The following is a 21297-nucleotide window of genomic DNA, read 5'->3' as shown; positions in this document are numbered from 1 at the left end:
AACCCGGGAGGCAGAGGTCGCAGGGAGCCAAGATCATGCCACTGCATTCCGGCCTGGGTAACAGAGTGAGACTCAGTCTCAAAAAATAAACTAATTAATTAAATAAAATAAAAAAGAAGCACTAATAACATAAACCAATTTTGAAAATAGTTGTACTAACTATCTGGTAAGTTTTAAGACACAGAAAAGTTTGTAACGTGATGAATTATTGGGGCAGTGTGGTGTACTAAGAGAGCACAATTACTGATCCTCTGCTCTGCTGCCTCCTGTGAAGGATGAAGAGGAAGGACAAAGAAAATATATACAAGATTTGCATGATGTGTGTGTGTGCGTGTCTGTCCCTCTCTCTCCTGCTGCCATGTAAGATGTACCTTGCTGCCCCTTCACCTTCTGCCGTGATTGTAAGTTTCCCGAAGCCTCCCTAGCGACTCAGACATGGAAATGTGAGTCAATTAAACCTCTTTTCTTCATAAATTACTTAGTCTCAGGTAGTATCTTTATATCAGTGTGAAAATAAACTAATACAAAAACTTTTCTAAAAATTTTTACCTAGTTAAAAATAAGAAATGCGTTACTTCCAATCTTTGAATTCTAACCAGTATATCTTTTCTCCCAGTAACATTAATCATCTAAGGCTTTTTTAGTAGCTTGCTGTCATGTTCTCATGATCTGAAAGGCAAAGTTTAATGACTGAAGACCCATGCAATCTTTCAACACTTTGGTTTTAAATGAAGTAATCCTTATAGAATGAGAGCAAAGAAAATAGGAGCTGAAAAATAAATGTTATAAAATATATGCCCCTAACACTTATGACCTAATGAAAGTGATAATCCATCATGTCACCAACATTTTGGGTATAATCAGCCTAGAGCAATAAACAGGCTGCTGGCACAGTGGTGAATCAAGTCTTTGTGCATCCAGATGCCTTCAGAAACTTGCACTGTATGAAATCAAATAATTAAATCACTCCCCTCCTCACAAACTCCACAACTGCAATAACCAGTGAAATTTTAAAAATTCATATTTTACTAATAATATCCTACACTTAAAGAAAAGTTTAATAGGAAATGGAGCCCAAAAGGCTTACACATTATTAATCATAGTAAAAATTACAAGTAACTTCTAATCCACTAAAAGTTGTCTGGTCATATTTCTAACCAACATGCTATTGTGCCTAATAAGAAGTAAATGTATGAAAACAACACAATGATCAAGTGCATTAGAAGTGAAAAATGTTTTGAAATTATTAAGTCTATTACTTGAAAATATTACTATTGAAAGATCAAAACTAACACAAACAAAATAAAACAAAAATCAGATGATCATCTCAATAGACCCCAAAAAAGCAGTTAACAAAATCCAGCATCCCTTTATGATTAAAACCCTCAGCAAAATTGGCACACAAGGGACGTACCTTAAGCCATCTATGACAAAGCCACAGCCAACATTATGCTGAACGGGGGAAAGTTGAAAGCATTTCCCCTGAGAACTGGAACAAGATAAGGATGCCCACTTTCACCACTTCTATTCAACAGTACTGGAAGTCCTCATCACAGCAATCAAACAAGAGAAAGAAATCAAGGACATCCAAATCAGTAAAGAGGAAGTCAAACTATCATTGTTCGCTGATGATAAGGTCATATACCTAGAAAGCCCTAAAGACTCATCCAAAAGCTCCTAGATCTGACAAACGAATTCAGTAAAGTTTCAGGATATAAAATTAATGTACACAAATCAGCAGCACTACTATACACCAATAGTTACCAAGCTGAGAATCAAATCAAGAACTCAACTCCATTTACAATAACTGCAAAAAAACAGTAAAATACCTAAATAAGGAAATGAAAGACCTCTACAAGGAAAACTACAACACTGCTGAAAGAAATCACAGACGACACAAACAAATGGAAACACATCCCATGCTCATGGATGGGTAGAATCAATATTGTGAAAATAACCACACTGCCAAAAGCAATCTACACACTCAATGAAATTGCCATCAAAATACCATCATCATTCTTCACAGAACTAGAAAAAGCAATCCTAAAATTCATATGGAACCAAAAAAGAGTCTGCATAGCCAAGGCAAGACTAAGCAATAAGAACAAATGTGGAGGCATCACATTACCCAACTTCAAACTATACTACAAGGCTATAGTCGCCAAAACCAATCATGGCACTGGTATGAAAATAGGCACACAGACCAATGGAACAGAATAGAGAACCCAGAAATGAAGCCAGATACTTACAGCCAACTGATCATCTTCGACAAAGTAAACAAAAACATAAAGCAGGGAAAGGACACCCTATTCAACAAATGGTGCTGGGATAACTGGCAAGCCACATGTGAAAAATGAAACTGGATCTTCATCTCTCACCTTACACAAAAATCAACTCAAGATGGATCAAAGACTTAAATCTAAGACTTGAAACCATAAAAATTCTAGAAGATAACACTGGAAAAACTCTTCTAGATGCAAAGACTTCATGAACAAGAACCCAAAAGCAAATGCAACAAAAAGATAAAAAGATGGGACTTAATTAAACTAAAAAGTTTCTGCACAGCAAAAGAAATAATCAGAAGAGTAAACAGACAACCTACAGAATTGGAGAAAATATTCATAAACTATGCATCTGACAAAGGACTAATATCCAGAATCTACAAGGAATTCAAATCATCAAGTAAAAAACAAATAATCCCATCAAGAAGTGGGCTAAGGACATGAATAGACAATTCTCAAAAGAATAGACAGTTCTCAAAAGAAGATATACAAATGGCCAACAGACATATTAAAGCTCAACAAGGGCTGGGTGTGGTGGCTCACGCCTGTAATCCCAGCACTTTGGGAGGCCGAGGCGGGCGGATCGCCTGAGATCAGGAGTTCAAGACCAGCCTGGCCAACATGGTGAAACTCCGTCTCTACTAAAAATACAAAAAATTAACCAGATGTGGTGGTGGGCACCTGTAGTCCCAGCTACTTGGGAGGCTGAGGCAGGGGAACACTGGAACCCAGGAGGCAGAGGTTGCACTGAGCCGAGATCGTGCCACTGCACTCCAGTCTGGGTGACAAAGTGAGACTCCATCTCAATAAATAAGCCAAACAGGAAGAAATGTTTAGAACTCACATCAGACAAAAGAGCTAATTTTTAAATTGGGAAGGGATTTCTACAAATCAACTTTTAAAAAAGCAGAAAAGAACTCAAAATAAAAATGGGTAAAGCATATAAACAAATAACAAAAAATACAAAGGATTTTAAATATAAAAATAAGTTCAACTTTACTTATAATGAAAGAACTGCAACTACACTGACATTGTTTGCTCACCTATCAGATTGCCAAAAAGTAAAAAAGTCTTTTAACACACTCCGTAGACAAGTATGTGGGAATATAACACTTTCATCACGGATAGTAGAAATGAAACTTGGTACAGTCTCTTTAAGGCTACTTGGCAAAATCCGTCAAAATTATAAATGCATATCCTTTCACTCAGCAGTTCAACTTCAAGGACTTTATCCTAGAAATATACTTGACTTGACATATGTATAAACTAAACATGTACAACATTTTTTACAATTAATCATTTTATGTAAAGGAAATTTTTAGCAAAACAAATGTCTATCAGTAGAAATTTTGCTAAATATAGTACATCCATACAATGCTATTAGTAACAACAATGAAGAAACCCTTGGAAAGAATACCAAAATATATTAACTGAAAAAAGGGGAAAGAACCAGCACTAAGGAACAGTAAGATTTGTACTGAAATACATAAACACACACATTTTTTTTGCTCATATATGAATTATGTGTTTGTCTGGATGCTACTGGTCTCAGCTTAAAATTGTCATCTTATTAAACCCATAAATGAAGTTGTACCATCCCAAGTACATGTACTAAACCAATTTAGTACAGTTTCAATAAAAGATAGAAGGGGCAAAAGAATGTCAGTTCAAACACTTTGGCAATTTACAAGGCACTTTCGATAAACAGCATGAAAAGCACTACTGGAAGATACTAACAGTGTTTAAATTTTTAAAAACTGAGTATGTAGAGCAGTCTTAACAATCTACCTACTGCAACAACAGTTCCAAATTACTAATCACAAAAATATACACCGAAGAATAAGCAAGAAACTCTGACAGCATTTAGAAATAACTTAGTGGTAGGAGTGAAGATGTATGAGGAATGGGCCACTGAACTCAAAACACCTGCACCTTACCTTCTTCTGAAGAACATTAACCTTCCGCTCCTTCACGTCCAACATGTCCTTGAGGTCATGTATCTCTCCAGCTTGTGTCCCCTTCTCTTCAGCCATATCCTGAATTTGTTTCGTCTTTTTATTCAACATGGTTTCCTTCTCTTCCAAACGCAATCGGAGAGCATCCACCTAAGAATGTAAGAGTTTTACAAGGGATGAATTCAAAGAAAAGAATGTAATTCCTTTCAAATAGATGTGTTATAAAGGTTATAAAGAGGTTGAGTTTTGTTATTCTATAAAAGTAGTATTATCCACATCTACGTTTCTCTGGAGTCAGAGTCCAGTGTGCTCACCGTTACCCAACGGAACCTCTACAACTATGTTTCTCAAACTTCATGCACATCAGAATCACCTGGAGGGCTAAATCAAGCCCCTAGTTTCTGATTCAACAGGGTTGGGGTTCAAAATCAGTATTTCTAACAAGTTTCCAAGTGAAGCTACATTGCTTTAGAAAATCTAAAACGAGGAAAAGGGAAAAAAAGCATCACTAAGCATAACACTGGCTCTATCAGATAATACAATCTAGCCATAGGCTGAGGCTTTTATGAAAAACAACCCCATAATGCACTTAGATATCCATATAAAGCAAAAGCAAAGGTCTACTTTTTAGACGGCAAGACTAACCAGCTAAAAAGTTTGGTAACTAGTTACCTTTATCCCTGAAGTTTAATGCCTTTCATTAGATGTAACTTTAAAATAACAAGAAATCTAATGATATTTATTTTAAAATCCATTCGCAGAAAATTTTATTAAGCTTTTAGCACCCCATACATAGATTCAGTGCTGTTCAAAAGGAAAATAATGAGTCATATTTTCAAGCCGAAAATTGTTAATAAGCTGTTTTACATTCTTTTTTCATTAATGTCATTTCAAACATATAACCCATATAAAAAACTATTAATGAGCTATTTTACATTTTTTCATACTAACTCTTTGATATCTAATGTAGATTTCACCTTTACATCACATCTCAATTTGGGCTAGCCACATTGCAAGTACTTAATAGCCACAAATGGCTGGTGGCTACCACACTGAACAGTGCAAATCTAAGAAATCAAGTATGGTTCTATGGTCTCTCGTCTTTAACTTGTCTTATTTTTCCTCTCTGAACGTGCATTAAACCACAAAGAAAATATGAATAATGTTTCATATTTAGGGTACATCAAAGCACTCAGGAAGATCTAATACAGGTTGACCATCCCAAAATCTGAAAATCCAAAATCCAAAATGCTCCAAACTCCAGAACTTTTTGAGCACCGACACGACACTTAAAGGAAATGCTCAATGGAACATTCTGGATTTTCCGATTAGGAATTCTCAACCAGTAAGCCTAAGTATAATGCAAATATTCCCAAACTCAAACTCTGAAACATTTCTAGTCCTGTGCATTTTAGGTAAGGGATATCCAATGTGTAGTGTATCTAAACTACAAGGTATCTGAGAACCAATACTGTGTGTGTGGTGGTACTTCCTGTTCAGTTAAGTAGTATGGAAAATTTCTTAACATTGGAGACTGCTATAATAAGTGCTTGCTACTACTGTAAGTACTTACAAATTATGTTGGACCGTACTGGAAAGGAAAAACATGTAGATAAACCACATTTCACTCTGCTAAACTACATTTCTACCAGCTACTTCTATGTGACCAGTCTCACCAAGCCAGAAAGTAGGGAACAATCATTTGAGCTCCCATTTGTAATTATTCACCACAAGTTCTACCATGCTTCTTCAAAAGAAAATTTCATCTGTAATTTACCTCTATTCTGCTTTAATAAATATACATAGTTAACCTAATTATAATCTGGAAAGATCTACCTGAGAACTTTCAAACTCTAATTTTTTTTTCTGAATCACAAATACTATTCTTTTCTTTCTCCTACACCTACTAAATCTACCCTTTGTCCATAGCATGACCTCTGATCTATCATCCTTCTTTTTTTGTCATTCACCTGTACTCTGGTTTTTTTTTGTTTTGCTTTCTTCCCAGCTTAAGCAATGATTTCAGTCTCGTATCAACTCCTTAAAAAAAAAAAATCATACCTGTTTTACTTTACTACTTTATTTCTGAATTAAACAGTTTTCTGGGCCTTCCTGCACGTGTTCATGTATATTTTTGTTACTATATACAGTAATCCTCCCTTATCATCAAGGAATATAATCCAAGACCCCAGTGGATGCCTGAAACCACAGACATTGTCAAACCCTATACACACTATGTTTTTCCTCTATATACATACCTATTACATAATAAAATTTAATTTACAAATTAGTCACAGTAAGAGATTAACAACAATAACTAGTAACAAAATAGAACAATTATAACACTATGCCAGCGTCATTACTCTTGTGCTTTGGGGCCATTATTAAATAAAATAAGGGTTATGTGAACACAAGCACTGAGATACTGCAACAGTCGATCTAATAACTGAGACAGCTACTAAGTGACTAAGGGGCAGGTAGTGTGGATACTTGGATACACTGGACAAAAGGAAGATTCACCTCCAGGGTGGAATAGAGCAGAATGGCACAAGATTTCATCACACTACTTAGAAAAAAAGCTTAACTTAAAACCTGTGGGCTGTTCCTTTCCAGAATTTTCCATTTAATATTTTCAGACCACAGGTGACCACAGGTAACAGAAACCAAGGAAAGCAAAAAAGCAGTTAAGGGAGGACTACTGTATATACATTAAAATCCTCACAGTTCTATTCTCAGGTATCGTATTTTCTTCCCTTGCATTCTCCCTGCGGGAAACTTCACACTCTCTCATGGCAATGTGGGAAACTGGGCCTTAGAGGAGACAGCAGGCCCAAGATCTCATAGCTACAAATAAGCAATGGAGCAGAGATTTAAGATTAAGTGGTCTTGCCTCCAGATCCCACACTCTTAACCACTAATTCTCTAACACCACCCTAACCCACAGGATCCCGGCAGGGAATTCAAGGTCCTCCATGGTCAGATGGTCCCAATGTACCAGCACTGCCTAACCTTTGCCATATGCCTCCTTGCCCCACTTCCAGTGGCTCTCTATTCCAGCAGTACTGCCATTCTCTGAATAAATACTATACTTTCCTTCTTTCTTGTCATTGTTCACATTTTGTCCTATGCTTGTAATATCCTTAAGCCCTACCACTTAAAAAAAAATCTGCATACTGAACACATCTTTCAAGGCCCTCTTTCTATGCTACCATTTTAATAAATATTTTCCAAACCCCCAAAAGACAAGTACTATCTCCCTCATCCTTTCCCAGGGTATTTTGTTATAGAATTTAACACTTTTTTTCCTACTTATATAACTTTATAACATTATCATACAGAACTTACCAATATATATTATATACAATATACATAAATAATATATAATATATATTTTTTGTTTTTGTTTTGAGACAGAGTCTTGCTCTGTCGCCCAGGCTGGAGTGCAGTGGCGCAATCTCAGCTCACTGCAACCTCTGCCTCCCGGGTTCAAGAGATTCTCCTGCCTCAGCCTCCCTAGTAGCTGGGACTACAGGTGCATGCCACCATGCCCAGCTAATTTTTTTTGTATGTTTAGTAGAGACAGGGTTTCGCCATGTTGGCCAGGCTGGTCTTGAATTCCTGACCTCAGGTGATCCGCCTGCCTCGGCCTCCCAAAGTGCTGGGATTATAGGCATGAGCCACCATGCCCAGCCCATATTTTGGCCACCCTTTTATCCTCAGTAATCCTATCTCACTTAAAACATTTAGCACTGTAAAGTAGCTAACATCATCTCCCTATTTTGAAAGATGATAAAACTGTAACTCAGGGGAGTTAAATAGTTTATCTCATATTATATTAAAGAACTGGTGAGCAGAAGGACTACGGCTGGGCATGGTGGCTCACACCTGTAATCCCAGCACTTTGGGAGGCCAGGATGGGCAGATCACGAGGTCAGGAGATAGAGGCCATCCTGGCCAACATGGTGAAACCTCATCTCTACTAAAAATACAAAAATTAGCTGGGCATGGTGGCGCATGCCTATAATCCCAGCTACTCGGGAGGCTGAGGCAGGAGAATTGCTTGAACCAGAGAGTTGGAGGTTGTGGTGAGCCGAGATTGTGCCACTGCACTCCAGCCTGTCAACAGAGCGAGACTCTGTCTCAAAAAAGAAAAGAAAAGAAAAAGAAAAAGAAAAAAGAACTGGTGAGTAGAAGGACTGGAACTCAAAGTCTAGATATGACATCAAAGATTATAATCTGTTATCACATACCGAAGAATACCAGCATAAAGGAACACAGGTGAACACAGGCAGGCATGGAAATCTCTTCTATGTCAAAAGAGTCAGGAAAGTTTTCTAAAAGAATAAATGTCTGAACCGGTTTTTGAATGATGAAGAGAACATCACTAGATACAAAAGGGAAGGCAGAGAGAAATGCATGGATATCCAGGAAGAGGAAATAGAATACTTAAAAATCTAGAAACATGAAACAGCATGATATACTTACAAATTCATTTGGTATTGCTTAGCATAAAGTAACAGAAGGAGGACAAGAGACAAGCCTGAAAAGGCAGTAGATCATAAATCCTTGCCTGACAAAATAAGATGCTTAAATTTTATCCTACCTGCAAATGGAAGTCAGTGAAGATTTTTAAGCAGGATAAAGTCATGGTATTTGTATATCGGAAAAATTATACTGGTCTGGTTACTGGAGACACAAAGATAACTAAGATATTCCCTGTCTTCTGCTGAAGTTACAACCTAATGGAGAAGAATGTTGCCAAAATAGATCACATAAATATATTATAGAAAGTGCAGCAACAGAAGTGTAGAGAATATTTTCTTAAAGTACAGAAAAAAAGCACTCAGCTTGCCTGGAGATACCTCAGAGCAGGTAAAGATGAGCAGAAGACGGCTGGTGAGGAAGATAATGGAGGAACCTTTGAGCAGAGACACCAAAAGTAATGAAGATTAGAAAGGATGTTAACTTCTCCGAGAGCCATGAATAGAGAACTGCTAAAGCACAGAATAGGTGGTAAGTTATGTGAGGCGCAGCAGAAGACAAGGCCTTAGCCACGGAAAGCATTAGTGTCATGTCCAGGAGCTTGACTTTTATCGGTTGTATATAAGGGATAAAAGAGAGAAAAGTCAAAGATGGGTTCCCAGGTTTCTGATGAAGAAGCCTATATGGGTTTTAGCTTTGAGAGAGAATAAGAACCTTATTTTTGGTGTGTTATTTCTGACATGACATATATTTTAACAGCCTCCCTGATAATACCTGAAATGCTTTGATAATAACCTGAAAATATCTGATAATGACCTGAATATGAGCCAGAAATCCAGAAAAACCTAACTGTTTTACTTTCTTAGGACTGCCCTAACAAAGGACCACAAACCAGGTGGCTTTAAACAACAGATTTTTTTTTCTCTCTCAAAGTTCTGGAGTTTAGAAGTCTGACATAAAGGTGTCAGCAGGGCCTTGCTCTCCATGAGGGCTCTAAGAAAGAACCTTCCATAAATACCCGCACAGCACTGAGAGACTGTCAAGTATGAATTGGTAACTGAAAAGGGAAAGAAGAAGAACTCTCATTATAAACATACAAACTTTAGTATAAGTGTGGCTGGAAACACAGACTTCGATACAAAAAATATTTCATATTATAAATATTAGGCACAGAAACTGCCCCAGTCCATACCCCTAATCACTAAATGATCTTTTCTTTAGTAAGTATTCAGTTCGAATCACCTGAGTACACTTTTTCTTAGTCCGCTTTTTTGTGCAGTACAGAATTTAAATATGCTAGTCTGGAGATTTGAGATAAAAACCACCACAAAAACCACTTTGCTACTACTAGATTAACTGCTCTGAATTCTACACTGATCTTTTGGTTTGGAGTGAACTAAATTTGTAGTATAATTTTGCATGAGGTCCATATTTTACAAACCACAAAAAACATATTCAGGAAAACCCGTCAAAGAGCAGCAGGACACACAGTCATTGCCTTAACACCAATCCTGGCAGGAGGAATAAAATCTTGTTTATTCACATCAGTGGAGCTGGAGGAACAGCATTTACCCAACTTGCCAAGTTTGTCTGTGGCAAACAGGTCATGCCAACTTCAATAAAAACAGAAGGCTTTTGTCTACAAGGTTTTCTCTACCAATGGAAGTGAACAGAAAATGGCTACCCTACTGTTTTGGCCTTTCACTTCTGATCAAAAAACAATTAATTCTGGCCGGGCGCAGTGGCTCACACCTGTAATCCCAGCACTTTGGCGGGCCGAGGCGGGCAGATCACAAGGTCAGGAGATCGAGACCATCCTGGCTAACAGGGTGAAACCCCATCTCTACTGAAAAAATACAAAAAAAATTAGCTGGGTGTGGTGGTGGGCACCTGTAGTCCCAGCTACTCAGGAGGCTGAGGCAGGAGAATGGCATGAACCCAGGAGGCGAAGCCTGCAGTGAGCCGAGATCGTGCCACTGCATTCCAGCCTGGGCGACAGAGTGAGACTCTGTCTCAAAAAAAAAAAAAACAAAAAAAAACAATTAATTCTCTCAACCTACCTTAACTTCCCTTTGTTTTAAATCAGTAAATAGATCTATCTAAAGGCAAATTAGTAGTAATAATTAATTGCATGGATACGTGACTTGTTTCCTATCATTCCTCCCTTGGCTTTGCCAACATGACACTTTCCCTTTCCAACTCTGTGATCACACCTTTTCAGTGTTCTCCATCCTCTGTCATTTCCTCCTCCTCACATCTCACTGCATGGAACCTCCTCTGGAGAAACTAATCCAATCCTAAGGCTTTAACCACCACCTCCACAGCTTCCAAATCTTTATTCCTGGCCCCAACTAGTTCTAAAAACCTAAAATTCTAATAATTTTTATTTAAACCACATCTTCCATTGATTAGTTTAGAATGAGACATTTTAAAGAACATTTATTTTAACGTATGTTAAATCTGACTGGTATCTATTATATTTTCTACATTTTTCCTGTATTCTGCAGTATTTCATAAATTTTTTAAGAGTTAAATAACTGAATTTAAACTCCCAACTTTAAAGCTGAGAAAAATCAAGGCCCAAACTAATTAAGTGACTTGCTCAAGTCCACTCTAAATGATAAATCCTATGACTGCATTTCGCATTGTTCCCACCTAGATGGGAGGCTGAATGCTAGGTGAAGGGCACTGAGCCATGGGACTGACAGCATTACAGACCGCACGGAAGTAAACCTTCTTACGGTACTATTGCAACAAACTGCGCTGAGCTCTGTTTGATGTCCCATACTTGACAAAAAGATGAAAAGCTCAGATATCAAAATGGTCAAGGTAGAAATGAGTCATTCCACAGTACACAGTTTAAAAAAAAAAAAGACTATACATTTCGCAAATTTATATTCTGAAAAATTAATGTTGATACCTTCACTCACTTTCCCTTGAAAATTCATAGCAGACAAAGACACAGTATTGGCTATACAAAGTATACTGCAGTAAGTGGTATTCAGGTATGCAGCCCCAAGAAACTCCTGACCTCTGCAAACCTGATAAAGCATGGCAGTCAGCCAATCTACTTTGACCCCTTTAAGCCAACACATAACGTAACACTTCCTTATTCTGGTATCAGAACTAAGATCAACAAAGGCTTATACCTCTGTGTGAAAACCCTCACAGAAAGGGAGAATTCCTTATAGCTTTTTCTATGTGAAAACCCTCCTGGGCTCAAGTGATCCTCCGGTCTCGGCCTTCCAAAGTGCTGGAATTATAGGTATCAGTCACTCTGCTTGGCCACTGCAGAGGTCTTTATGCTCTCTTACAATTTCTGTCTTCACACACTTTGAGCTTCACTTTCATTTTGCCACTGTTGAAATATATATTCCATTTATTTCATTCCTATGCTCTTGACAGGGAAGACAGAAACAATCTAGATGCAGAATTCCACCTGCTCTATTATTTAGCAACATTATACCAACAAGGAGAAGCAAGAGACAAGCTCTTCCTTTTGTGATCTTTCTCTGAAATTCTTCACCTTTACTGAATAAACCTCAATTGATTTGTGAGTTTTGGCTGTAATGACACTATTACAGTAAGGTCTATGCCATACTATCATATTGATATTAGATTAGTTTTTCCTGTTACATTGATGCTTTTTCGTCTCCTGTTTTTTTCTTGCATCTCATTCTTTCCTTCTTTCTAACATATACCTTTTAACAGTGCTTTCCATAGGGGTCCTGGGTAGTAAACTCTCATTTGTATTAATCTGAAAGAAAAAGTCTTTCTTCTATCTTTACTGAAGAATGAGAGTTCAGCTTGGTACAGAATTCTGAGTTGCCAATGTTTTTCACTAAACTTTGAAGATTTTACACTACCATATTCTCACTACTGTTGTTGCAACGGAAAAGTCTGATGTTGGCCTAATTGTTAATCCTTTGTAGGTAATGTATTTTTTCTCCCCAGCAGGTTGTTTGTTTCCTTTTTTAGAGGCAGGGTCTCGCTCTATTGCCCAAGCTGGAGTGCAGTGGCACAATCATAGCTCACTACTGCCCTGAAGCCTTAGGCTCAAGGGATACTCTTGCCTCAGACTTCTGAGTAGCCAGGACTACATGTACACACCACCATGCCTGGTTAGTTTTTTGTTGTTGTTGTTTGTGGAGACGTGGTCTCACTATGTTGCCCAGGCTGCTCTCAAACTCCTGGTCTCAAGTGATCCTCCTACCTTGACCTCCCAAAGTACTGGGATTACAGGCGTGAGCCATCATGCCCAGTCTACCTGGCAGTTTTTAAGATTAGTTTATCTATGGTTCCACTATGCTGTATGTAGGTGTAGATATTTTCCTGCTCAAGAATAATTTGTTCCTGAATTGAAAAATCCGTTCCTATCATCAAAATTAGAAAAATTCTCAGCAATTCTCTCTTTTAAGATTGCCTCCCATTCTCTTTATCCTCTCCTGAAACTCCTACATATAAGTTGGGCTCAATTTCCATAGAGTTCTTTTTAATAATTTCTATCTTCCTATCTTTCCTATTGTTTGCTGGGTAATATCTCATCAGATCTATGTTCCCATTCACTAACTGTTCCTGCAGCTCTCTATAATCTGCAACTACACTAATATACTGAGTTTTCCACTTTAGTTACTATATATTTCATGTCTAAAATCCTGTTTTGATCTTTTATAACCCGGTTGGTTTTAATTACAGTGCCTTTGTTTTTCTCATGTTTTAAATCCTTCCTTTATGCATTTATTAATGATAATAGCTAATATTTACTAGTGTTACTATATAGATAATTAACATTTAGTTCTCACAACGTTATGAGGTAAGGCTATTATTCTTCTCACAGATGAGAAAACTGAGGCAAAAAAGTATACACTCATACAGCAAGTGGCAGAGCCAAGATTCAAAGACACTATACTAAACAGCTAGTGCTAGCTGGGCACGGTGCCTCACGCCCATAATCCCAACACTATGGGAGGCTGAGTTGGGAGGATCACTGGAGTCCAGGAGCTGAAGACCAGCATGGGCAACATAAGGAGGTTCTGTCTCTATAAAAATTAAAAATTAAGAAAATAAAAATGAAATACCTAGTGCTACTTCAGCTTTTGCTCTCAACAGTCATGAAACAACATCCCAACAAGTCATATCTGATCATCCATTCTGGAGAGTGTTCCCATGCCTCCTAGTCCATCCTTTAATCATTTAGTTTATACTCTCGTTCTATTATCCAACGTTCCTAAGGGTCTGATCACTCCATTTGTTCTTACTCCCATTATTGGTTCAGGGGAGATTACAATTCACAAGGGATTAACTCATGTGGAATTGTAAATTCATTCTAAGCAATGCTTTTATCTGTGGGAATCTACATATACTAGCTGAAAGAATGTCCCTTCGAGCAGTTATGTCTATTCATACTCAAACCTGCATGATGAGAGACCTTTCTCCACAAAATCAAAGCCAAGGAGAATAAGTCAGTCTCTCATATTGCCACTAATACTGGTAGGAGGAATTTTTTTCTCATCCAACCTTTCTCAGGAGAGTACTAGATTTATGCAGAGGTCTTGGCTTCAGATCCCTATCTCATTTAGGACCAAGGTCTATCTGCTGTCCACGTGTTATCGTTGATTCACATAAAGTTCTACTCTTGTTTTGTTTTATTCTTTTTCCATTTATGTCCAATACCCATCCCTCCTTCAATATGCAGCTATTCTAATATGTTTTAATATGTTCCTGAATATGTATCTTAGAAACACAGAGGGTGATTTTTATATTCATACATGTTTTCAATTTATATTAATGCTGTATACCTCAACCTGTTTTTTACTTTTAAAAAACGGCATGGATGCTGTTTTTTAAACAATACACTACTTGTAACAAGTACTGTAAAGTGAGCCGAGACTGCGCCGCTGCACTCGAGCCTGGGCAACAAGAGCAAAACTCCGTCTCAAAAGAAAAAAAAAGCAAACATGGATAGTACTTATATCTATCCCAGCTTCTGCATCACTGCTTTTGACTTTTGTACAGTATTCCATGGTACATATCCACAATACTTTATTTATCCAACCCCCTAGTAATAAACACTTATGCTGCTTTTAATTCCTTGTTCCCACAAATAATACTGTGGTGAACATCCTTATACATGTCCTTCTGTGGACCAGTAGGAAAGCTTTTCTGGGAAATAAACCAAGGAATGGGATTACTGAAACCACCTACGTCATTTGTGTTACTGTTTGCCCAAATCCTCGCAAGCACTGAATGTTATCTCATATTCTAATTTTTCTCAATTTGATGAACAAAATATAGTATTTCATCATCTTTGAAATTTGCATTTCTTTATTTACTAGTGAGATTGATGATATCATAGCATAGTTGTTAACCACTTAGGTTTCTTTATCTGTTAATTGTCTATTCAAATCCTTCCTTCTCCCTATAGTCTCTATTTCTTAATGATTTTCAAGCTTTTTTTTTTTTGAGAGTGTCGCTCTGTCACCAGGCTGGAGTGCAGTGGCATGATCTCAGCTCACTGCAACCTCCGCCTCCTGGGTTCAAGTGATTCTCCTGCCTCAGTCTCCTGAGTAGCTAGGACTATAGGCACGTGCCACCACGCCCAGTTAATTTTTTTATTTTTAGTAGAGACAGGGTTTCACCATGCTGGCCAGAATGGTGTCGATCTCTTGACCTCATGATCCGCCCGCTTCGGCCTCCCAAAGTGGATTACAGGCATGAGTCACCACGCCTGGCCTCAAGCGTCTTTTTTTTATTCTTTATCTGAATCCTTACTATTTTAAGAAGCTCTAAAAAAACTCTTCTCCCAATCTCATTTGTTAGCTTTGCCAATGGTTTTCTTTCTTGAACAGAAATGCTTAAATTTGATGGAGTCATTTAAGTAATCTTACCCAATATATTCCTACTAAACATTTTCATTGATTAGCTTTACAGTTTCTCTTTAACACTGAGGTCTTTAATCCATCTAGAGTTCACTGTTTCATCTAGCATGAAGTAGGTGGCCAACTTTATTCTCCATATGGTATGTCAGTTTTCTCATACTTGTTTAATTTTGTACTAGTTTATGACTGACTCTCTCTCCACATAAATGTTTCTGATTTCACACTCCCTGTTTTTTCACTATCTGCTCCTTCCTGTGCTAGTTACTGCACTGTTCTGAGGTGTACGGTTTGGTTTCGTTTGGTTTACGACTCTGTATTTTCATGTCTCACAGGGCAGAGTTCTCCCATCTTCTCTTCTCTTTTTGTTTAATGTTAGAATAGCTTTATTCATCCATATACATTTTTTAAAATTTAATAGTGGTAAGATACACAGACATAAAATTTGCTATCTCAATCATTTTAAGTCTACAGTTCAGTAGTGTTGAGTATATTCACACTGTTGTACAACCAATCTCCAAAACTCATTTCATCTTACAAAACTAAAATTCTATACCCATTAAACTCCACATTCTCTCCCTCCCAGCCGCTGGTAACCACCTTTCTACTTTCTGTCTCCATGAATTTGACTCTAGGTATGACAAGTGGAATCACATATAGCATTTGTCTTTTTGTAACTACTCCTTACAAAATTTAAAATAAAATGAATTCCTAAAAAATACTGTTCAGTTTTGGTTTGTTTTGTTTTGAGACAGAGTCTCGCTGTTGTCGCCCAGGCTGGAGTGCAGTGGCGCGATCTCGGCCGACTGTAACCTCCGCCTCCCGGGTTCAAGTGATTCTCCTGCCTCAGCCTTCCGAGTAGCTGGGATTACAGGCGTGCACCACCGTGCCCGGCTAATTTTGTATTTTTAGTAGAGATGGGTTTTCACTATGTTGGCCAGGCTGGTCTTGAACTCCTGACCTCAGATAATCCACCTGCCTCAGCCTCCCAAAGTGCTGGGATTATAGGTGTGAGCCACTGTGCCCGGCCTACTGCTTGGTGTTTTAATTGGAAATGCAAAAGAATATATATATTAACTTCAGGAAAACTGATATCCCTGCAGGATTAAATTATACCATCTGTTGATACGGAGTATCTTTTAATTTATTTATTTTTCCTCATATCCTTTGGTAGAGTATTAGGCTTTCCTGTTTTTTCTTGGGGAGTGGGGAACAACTTGAGGATGAAAATGACTATTTTTAAATATTTGATAGAAAATACCAAATATTGGGCCGGGTGCGGTGGCTCACACCTGTAATCCCAGCACTTTGGGAGGCCAAGGTGGGTGGATCACAAGGTCAGGAGATTGAGACCAGCCTGGCTAACATGGTGAAACCCCATTTCTACTAAAAATACAAAAAATTAGCTGGGCGTGGTGGCATGCGCCTGTAGTCCCAGCTACTCGGGAGGCTGAGACAGGAGAATCACATGTACTTGAGAGGTGGAGGTTGCAGTGAGCCAAGATCGTGCCAATGCACTCCAGCCTAGGTGACAGAGCAAGAATCTGTCTCCAAAAAAAAAAAAAAAAAGAAAATATCAAATATTTTCTCCTTGAAAGCCATCTGGGCCTTAGGATTTGGGAGGGAAAAAGGGATGAGGTTGATTACCATTTCAATTTCTACAACGACTGTTGTTCATGTTTTCTCTTATCTCTTGAACTTCTTCTGTCATTTTATATTTTTCCAGAAATTTATTTCTTCTTGTTTTTCAAGCTTATTCAAATATCATTGTTTAGAGTTGTCTTATATTATTTTTAAACTCTGTAGTACTAGTAGTTACTTTTCCTTTATCATCTGTAAGAGCTGTTCCTGGCCTATTAACCTTTTTCAAATAACTACCTCTTGGTGTTGTTTAATTCTCCATTAATTTCTCACCTTATATTTATTACTCTTTATTGTTTCTGGATTAACTCTGTTCTTTCTAAGTTTCCTGATTTGAACACCTAGATTACTTGCTCTTCTTTCTTATTTTCTGATAAATATGTTAAAAACTAGACATTTCTCTCTAAATATTGCTTTAGTTATATCCCACAGATTTTTTCTAATTATGTTCCACAAATTTTTATATAGAGAGCTTTCACTGCCACTCATTTTTAAATGTTTATATTTCTCCTTTAACCCACAGGTCATTTCGGTAGTATGTTTCAAGACTGTAGACTTATTTTGGTTTTCTGTTGCTGTTCTTTACTATCTTTATTACTACTTTACTATCTTTACTCCTGATTTCTAATTTTGCTGCATTAGGAGTGCAAAGTCATGTGACTTTGACTCTTGCGAATTTTAAAGTTTCCTTTATGACCCAGTACATGGTTAGTTTTTACGACTGTTCAGTAAGTTCTTGAAAATATTGTTTACTCTGTTAGTACAAAATTCTATATACACATCTATGAACTTGAGCTTGTTAATGTTATTAAAACTTTATGTTGATGCTTCTTTATTTGATCAAAATTCTGACAGGAGCACATCCAAATGACCAACTACAACTGTTGATTTATCTATTTCACCTCATCGCTGCTATATATACATTTATTTATTTATTTATAGACAGAATCTTGCTCTGTCACCCAGGGGCATGATCTTAGCTCACTGCGACCTCCACCTCCTGGGTTCAAGCAATTCTCCTGCCTCAGGCTTTCAAGTAGCGGAAACCACAGGTGCGTGCCACCATGCCCAGCTAATTTTTGTATTTTCAGTACAGACAGGGTTTCACTATGTTGGTCAGGCTGGTCTCAAACTTCCGAACTCAGGTGATCTACACACCTTGGCCTCCCAAAAGTGCTGGGATTACAGGCGTGAGCCACTGTGCCCAACCTGCTTTACATATTTAAATGCCATGTTGTTAGATGCATCAATTGACACAATTATATTTTCTTGATCTACTGTTTCTTTTATCAGCATATAACATTGCTCTGTGTGCCTTAAAAAATAATTAATCAATATTAAAATAAATCATATTTGGGAAAGTCTATTTTATAGCTTTTATTTTTTATATAGATATATAGTTATATATATATCTATATATAAATAAAATATATAAATGTGTAAATAAAATAAAATATATAAATAAAAGATATAACTTTTATTTTTAAATTTTTTTCTCTCTCTGTATTTTTAACTTTGCTGTATTTTTTGTCTCTGTTTAACTCTTGTTGACAGTATATTTCTGTATCTTTTTAGCCCAACTGAGATCTATATTTTCATTTTGATCCAAGTACTTATTTGTATTTATTGACTTTCCCATGATTTGTACTTAGCCTTCTTTTTCATGGTGTCCACATGCTATCACATTTCTTTCTCTCCCCTCCCCATTCTTCTCTATTCTCCACTGGGTAAACTGAGTTTTACTCTGATGGTTTGAAACTTATACATTCCATTTTGATTTTTCTAGTGTATTAAGAGCCATACTTGTGGCGTGTATTTTCTTAAGCTTATCATTATCTTCTTAAGTAACTTAACGTAACTTCTTAAGCTTATCATTATCTACATCTTCCCACAAACAAGACATTACCCCATCACCACTGTAGGCAGTGCCATCTCACCAGATGGAGCTGGGGGAGTGGCTGTGGCAGGAAGCAGGCCTCCCAGATCAGAAGGCCTCTGGTATGATCATCTGTGCCGCCACTACAACAAATGCTATGCCCCAGGTATGGAGAGGATGCTGAAAGAGGAAGGAGCACTCCAAAGCCAGTCTACTTTCACAAGCAGACTTGAATATCATGCCAATGTCACCCTGCAGCACCCACCCCCAACCCTTACCCCATAACTCATACAATCCACCTACAACAGTAAGAGAGAAACACATTCATCTGAAAAAGATTCTAAGCCCTATCTCTGTTCATAGTACCTAGTCCTCTTTTATTCTGAGCAGTTATTTCAGAGATATAGATATATATATACAGATATATTAATAGATACAGATAGAGATATAGATATAGATCATCAGCCTTTCTGTTTTATTTGCCACTGTATCCCCAGTGCTCAGAAGAGTTCTCAGCAGGTACTCCCAAAACCATGTTGAATGAAGAGATCAATCAATACATCTTTCTCTTCTTTCACAATCTCTTGTCATAAAAGATGCCTATCTTTCTGAGGCTATATAATTCCATCAACCTAAATCCTTTCTTCCTCTCTACCAACATGAATTGTTTCTTCTTCTCCCCATCTTTCTTTGTGGCTAGTCCTCAACCTACCAATCAAACAAGAGTCATGGTCGTCTATGCACGTCATAATTAGCAAAGTCAGAAATGATGAATTCCAGTCCCAGAACTAATACCAAGTAGTTGTGTAGGCCTTCAGCATGTCACTATATTCTCTCTGCACAGGGAGGAATTGCAGCATTATGATCAAGAACATAAGTTTGGGGGTTTGAATCGATCGGGCACTAGGTCATGTAACCTCAGTCTAAGTTTTAACTCCCCATCTGTAAAACGTTACAGCAATTCTTATTTCTTAGAAGGTTACTCTAAGAATTAACTGGGAAAATGAAAGTATACAAACACTCCATGGTACACAGAAAGCACTCAGGTTAGATATTATCACACATATTCTTTCAATTACAGAAAGACTGGATGATCTCTAAAAATGCCCTCTAGTTCTAAGAATGTATTACTAACTCTTAGTATGCTGAAGAAGTCAGAACTCTGGCTGCAAGTGGCACCGGGCTGGGACTGCAAGCAGGGGGTGCACGTCAAACAACAGCATCCTAGCTCTAGTGCCTAGTGCCTAAACATCTTAGAGCAAGGGCAATTCCTCACCTTGTGCTAGACGCTGATCTCCTGAGCACCTCTGGAAAAAAGAACCACTTCCTCCTACTATTACTAAGATATAGATTATATTCCTTACCTATAATAAACAGAATTCCAAAACACAATTTCCTGGAGAAGGGGAAAAACTGCACTACTTTGAAGCAGTAAGGTCTACATTATTTTGGCTTATTGATAAAATCAGCTCTGCTCTGCACATTGAGAATTCATCCTGAAAATACATTTAATGTTAGGTCCCTAGTATAGCATCACGATTTTGGAACAAGAAAAGAACTTTAATTCTTGAGAATACTGTAACTGATATATCAAAAGTCCCAGGGTTACTAGTGAGAGTAGCCTCAAGTGCCAATCAAAAGTGGTATGTTAATAAGCAGTTCACAAAATTCTCAATTATAAAAGCAAAACAACAATACTTATCTTGTCTAACCCATGCCACTACTATGAAGAGCAAATAAAACAATAAAGATCAAATCAAATTAAAGTGTTATAAACTGTAAGGTGTTTCAAAATTTTTTTAACCCACTCAATTTAAATTTCCCTCCATGGCTGGGCACAGTGGCTCTTGCCTGTAATTCCTGTGCTTTGGGAGCTGAGGTGGGAGGACTGCTTGAAGCCAGGAGTTCAAGAACATCCTGGGCAACATAGTGAGACCTCGTCTCTACAAAAAATACAAATTAAAAAATTAACCAGGAGCGGTGGCCTGCATCTGTAGTCCTAGCTACTCAAGATGCTGAGGTGGGAGGATCACCCAAGCCCAGAAGTTCAAGGTTACAGTGAGCTATAACCAAGGTACTGCACTACGGCCTGAATGACAAAGTGAAACCTTCTCGCAAAAAAAATAAATTAATAAAATAAATGTCGTTCCATATTCAGATGACAGTAGAATTAAACAACTAGTCAT

The 21297-nt window shown here is 37.6% G+C and overlaps 1 protein-coding gene across 10 annotated transcripts in view; it reads right to left on the bottom strand.

Moving 5' to 3' along the window:
* ERC1 (ELKS/RAB6-interacting/CAST family member 1) overlaps positions 1–21297 on the bottom strand; it is a 481205-nt gene that overhangs the window by 333301 nt on the left and 126607 nt on the right. For all 10 annotated transcript variants that reach the window (XR_009214662.1, XR_009214663.1, XM_058443362.1 and 7 more), the window contains one exon: positions 4220–4387. Coding sequence is in view for 8 of the 10 variants with exons in the window: in XM_058443362.1 (XP_058299345.1) it covers positions 4220–4387 (168 nt within the window). In the remaining 2 variants the exon portion in view is untranslated. The remainder of the gene's footprint in view (positions 1–4219; positions 4388–21297) is intronic.

This window comes from Hylobates moloch, unplaced genomic scaffold (genome assembly GCF_009828535.3).
Source record: "Hylobates moloch isolate HMO894 unplaced genomic scaffold, HMol_V3 SCAFFOLD_8, whole genome shotgun sequence".
Taxonomy (NCBI): Eukaryota; Metazoa; Chordata; class Mammalia; order Primates; family Hylobatidae; genus Hylobates; species Hylobates moloch.
This window is presented reverse-complemented; position numbering and strand designations above follow the sequence as displayed.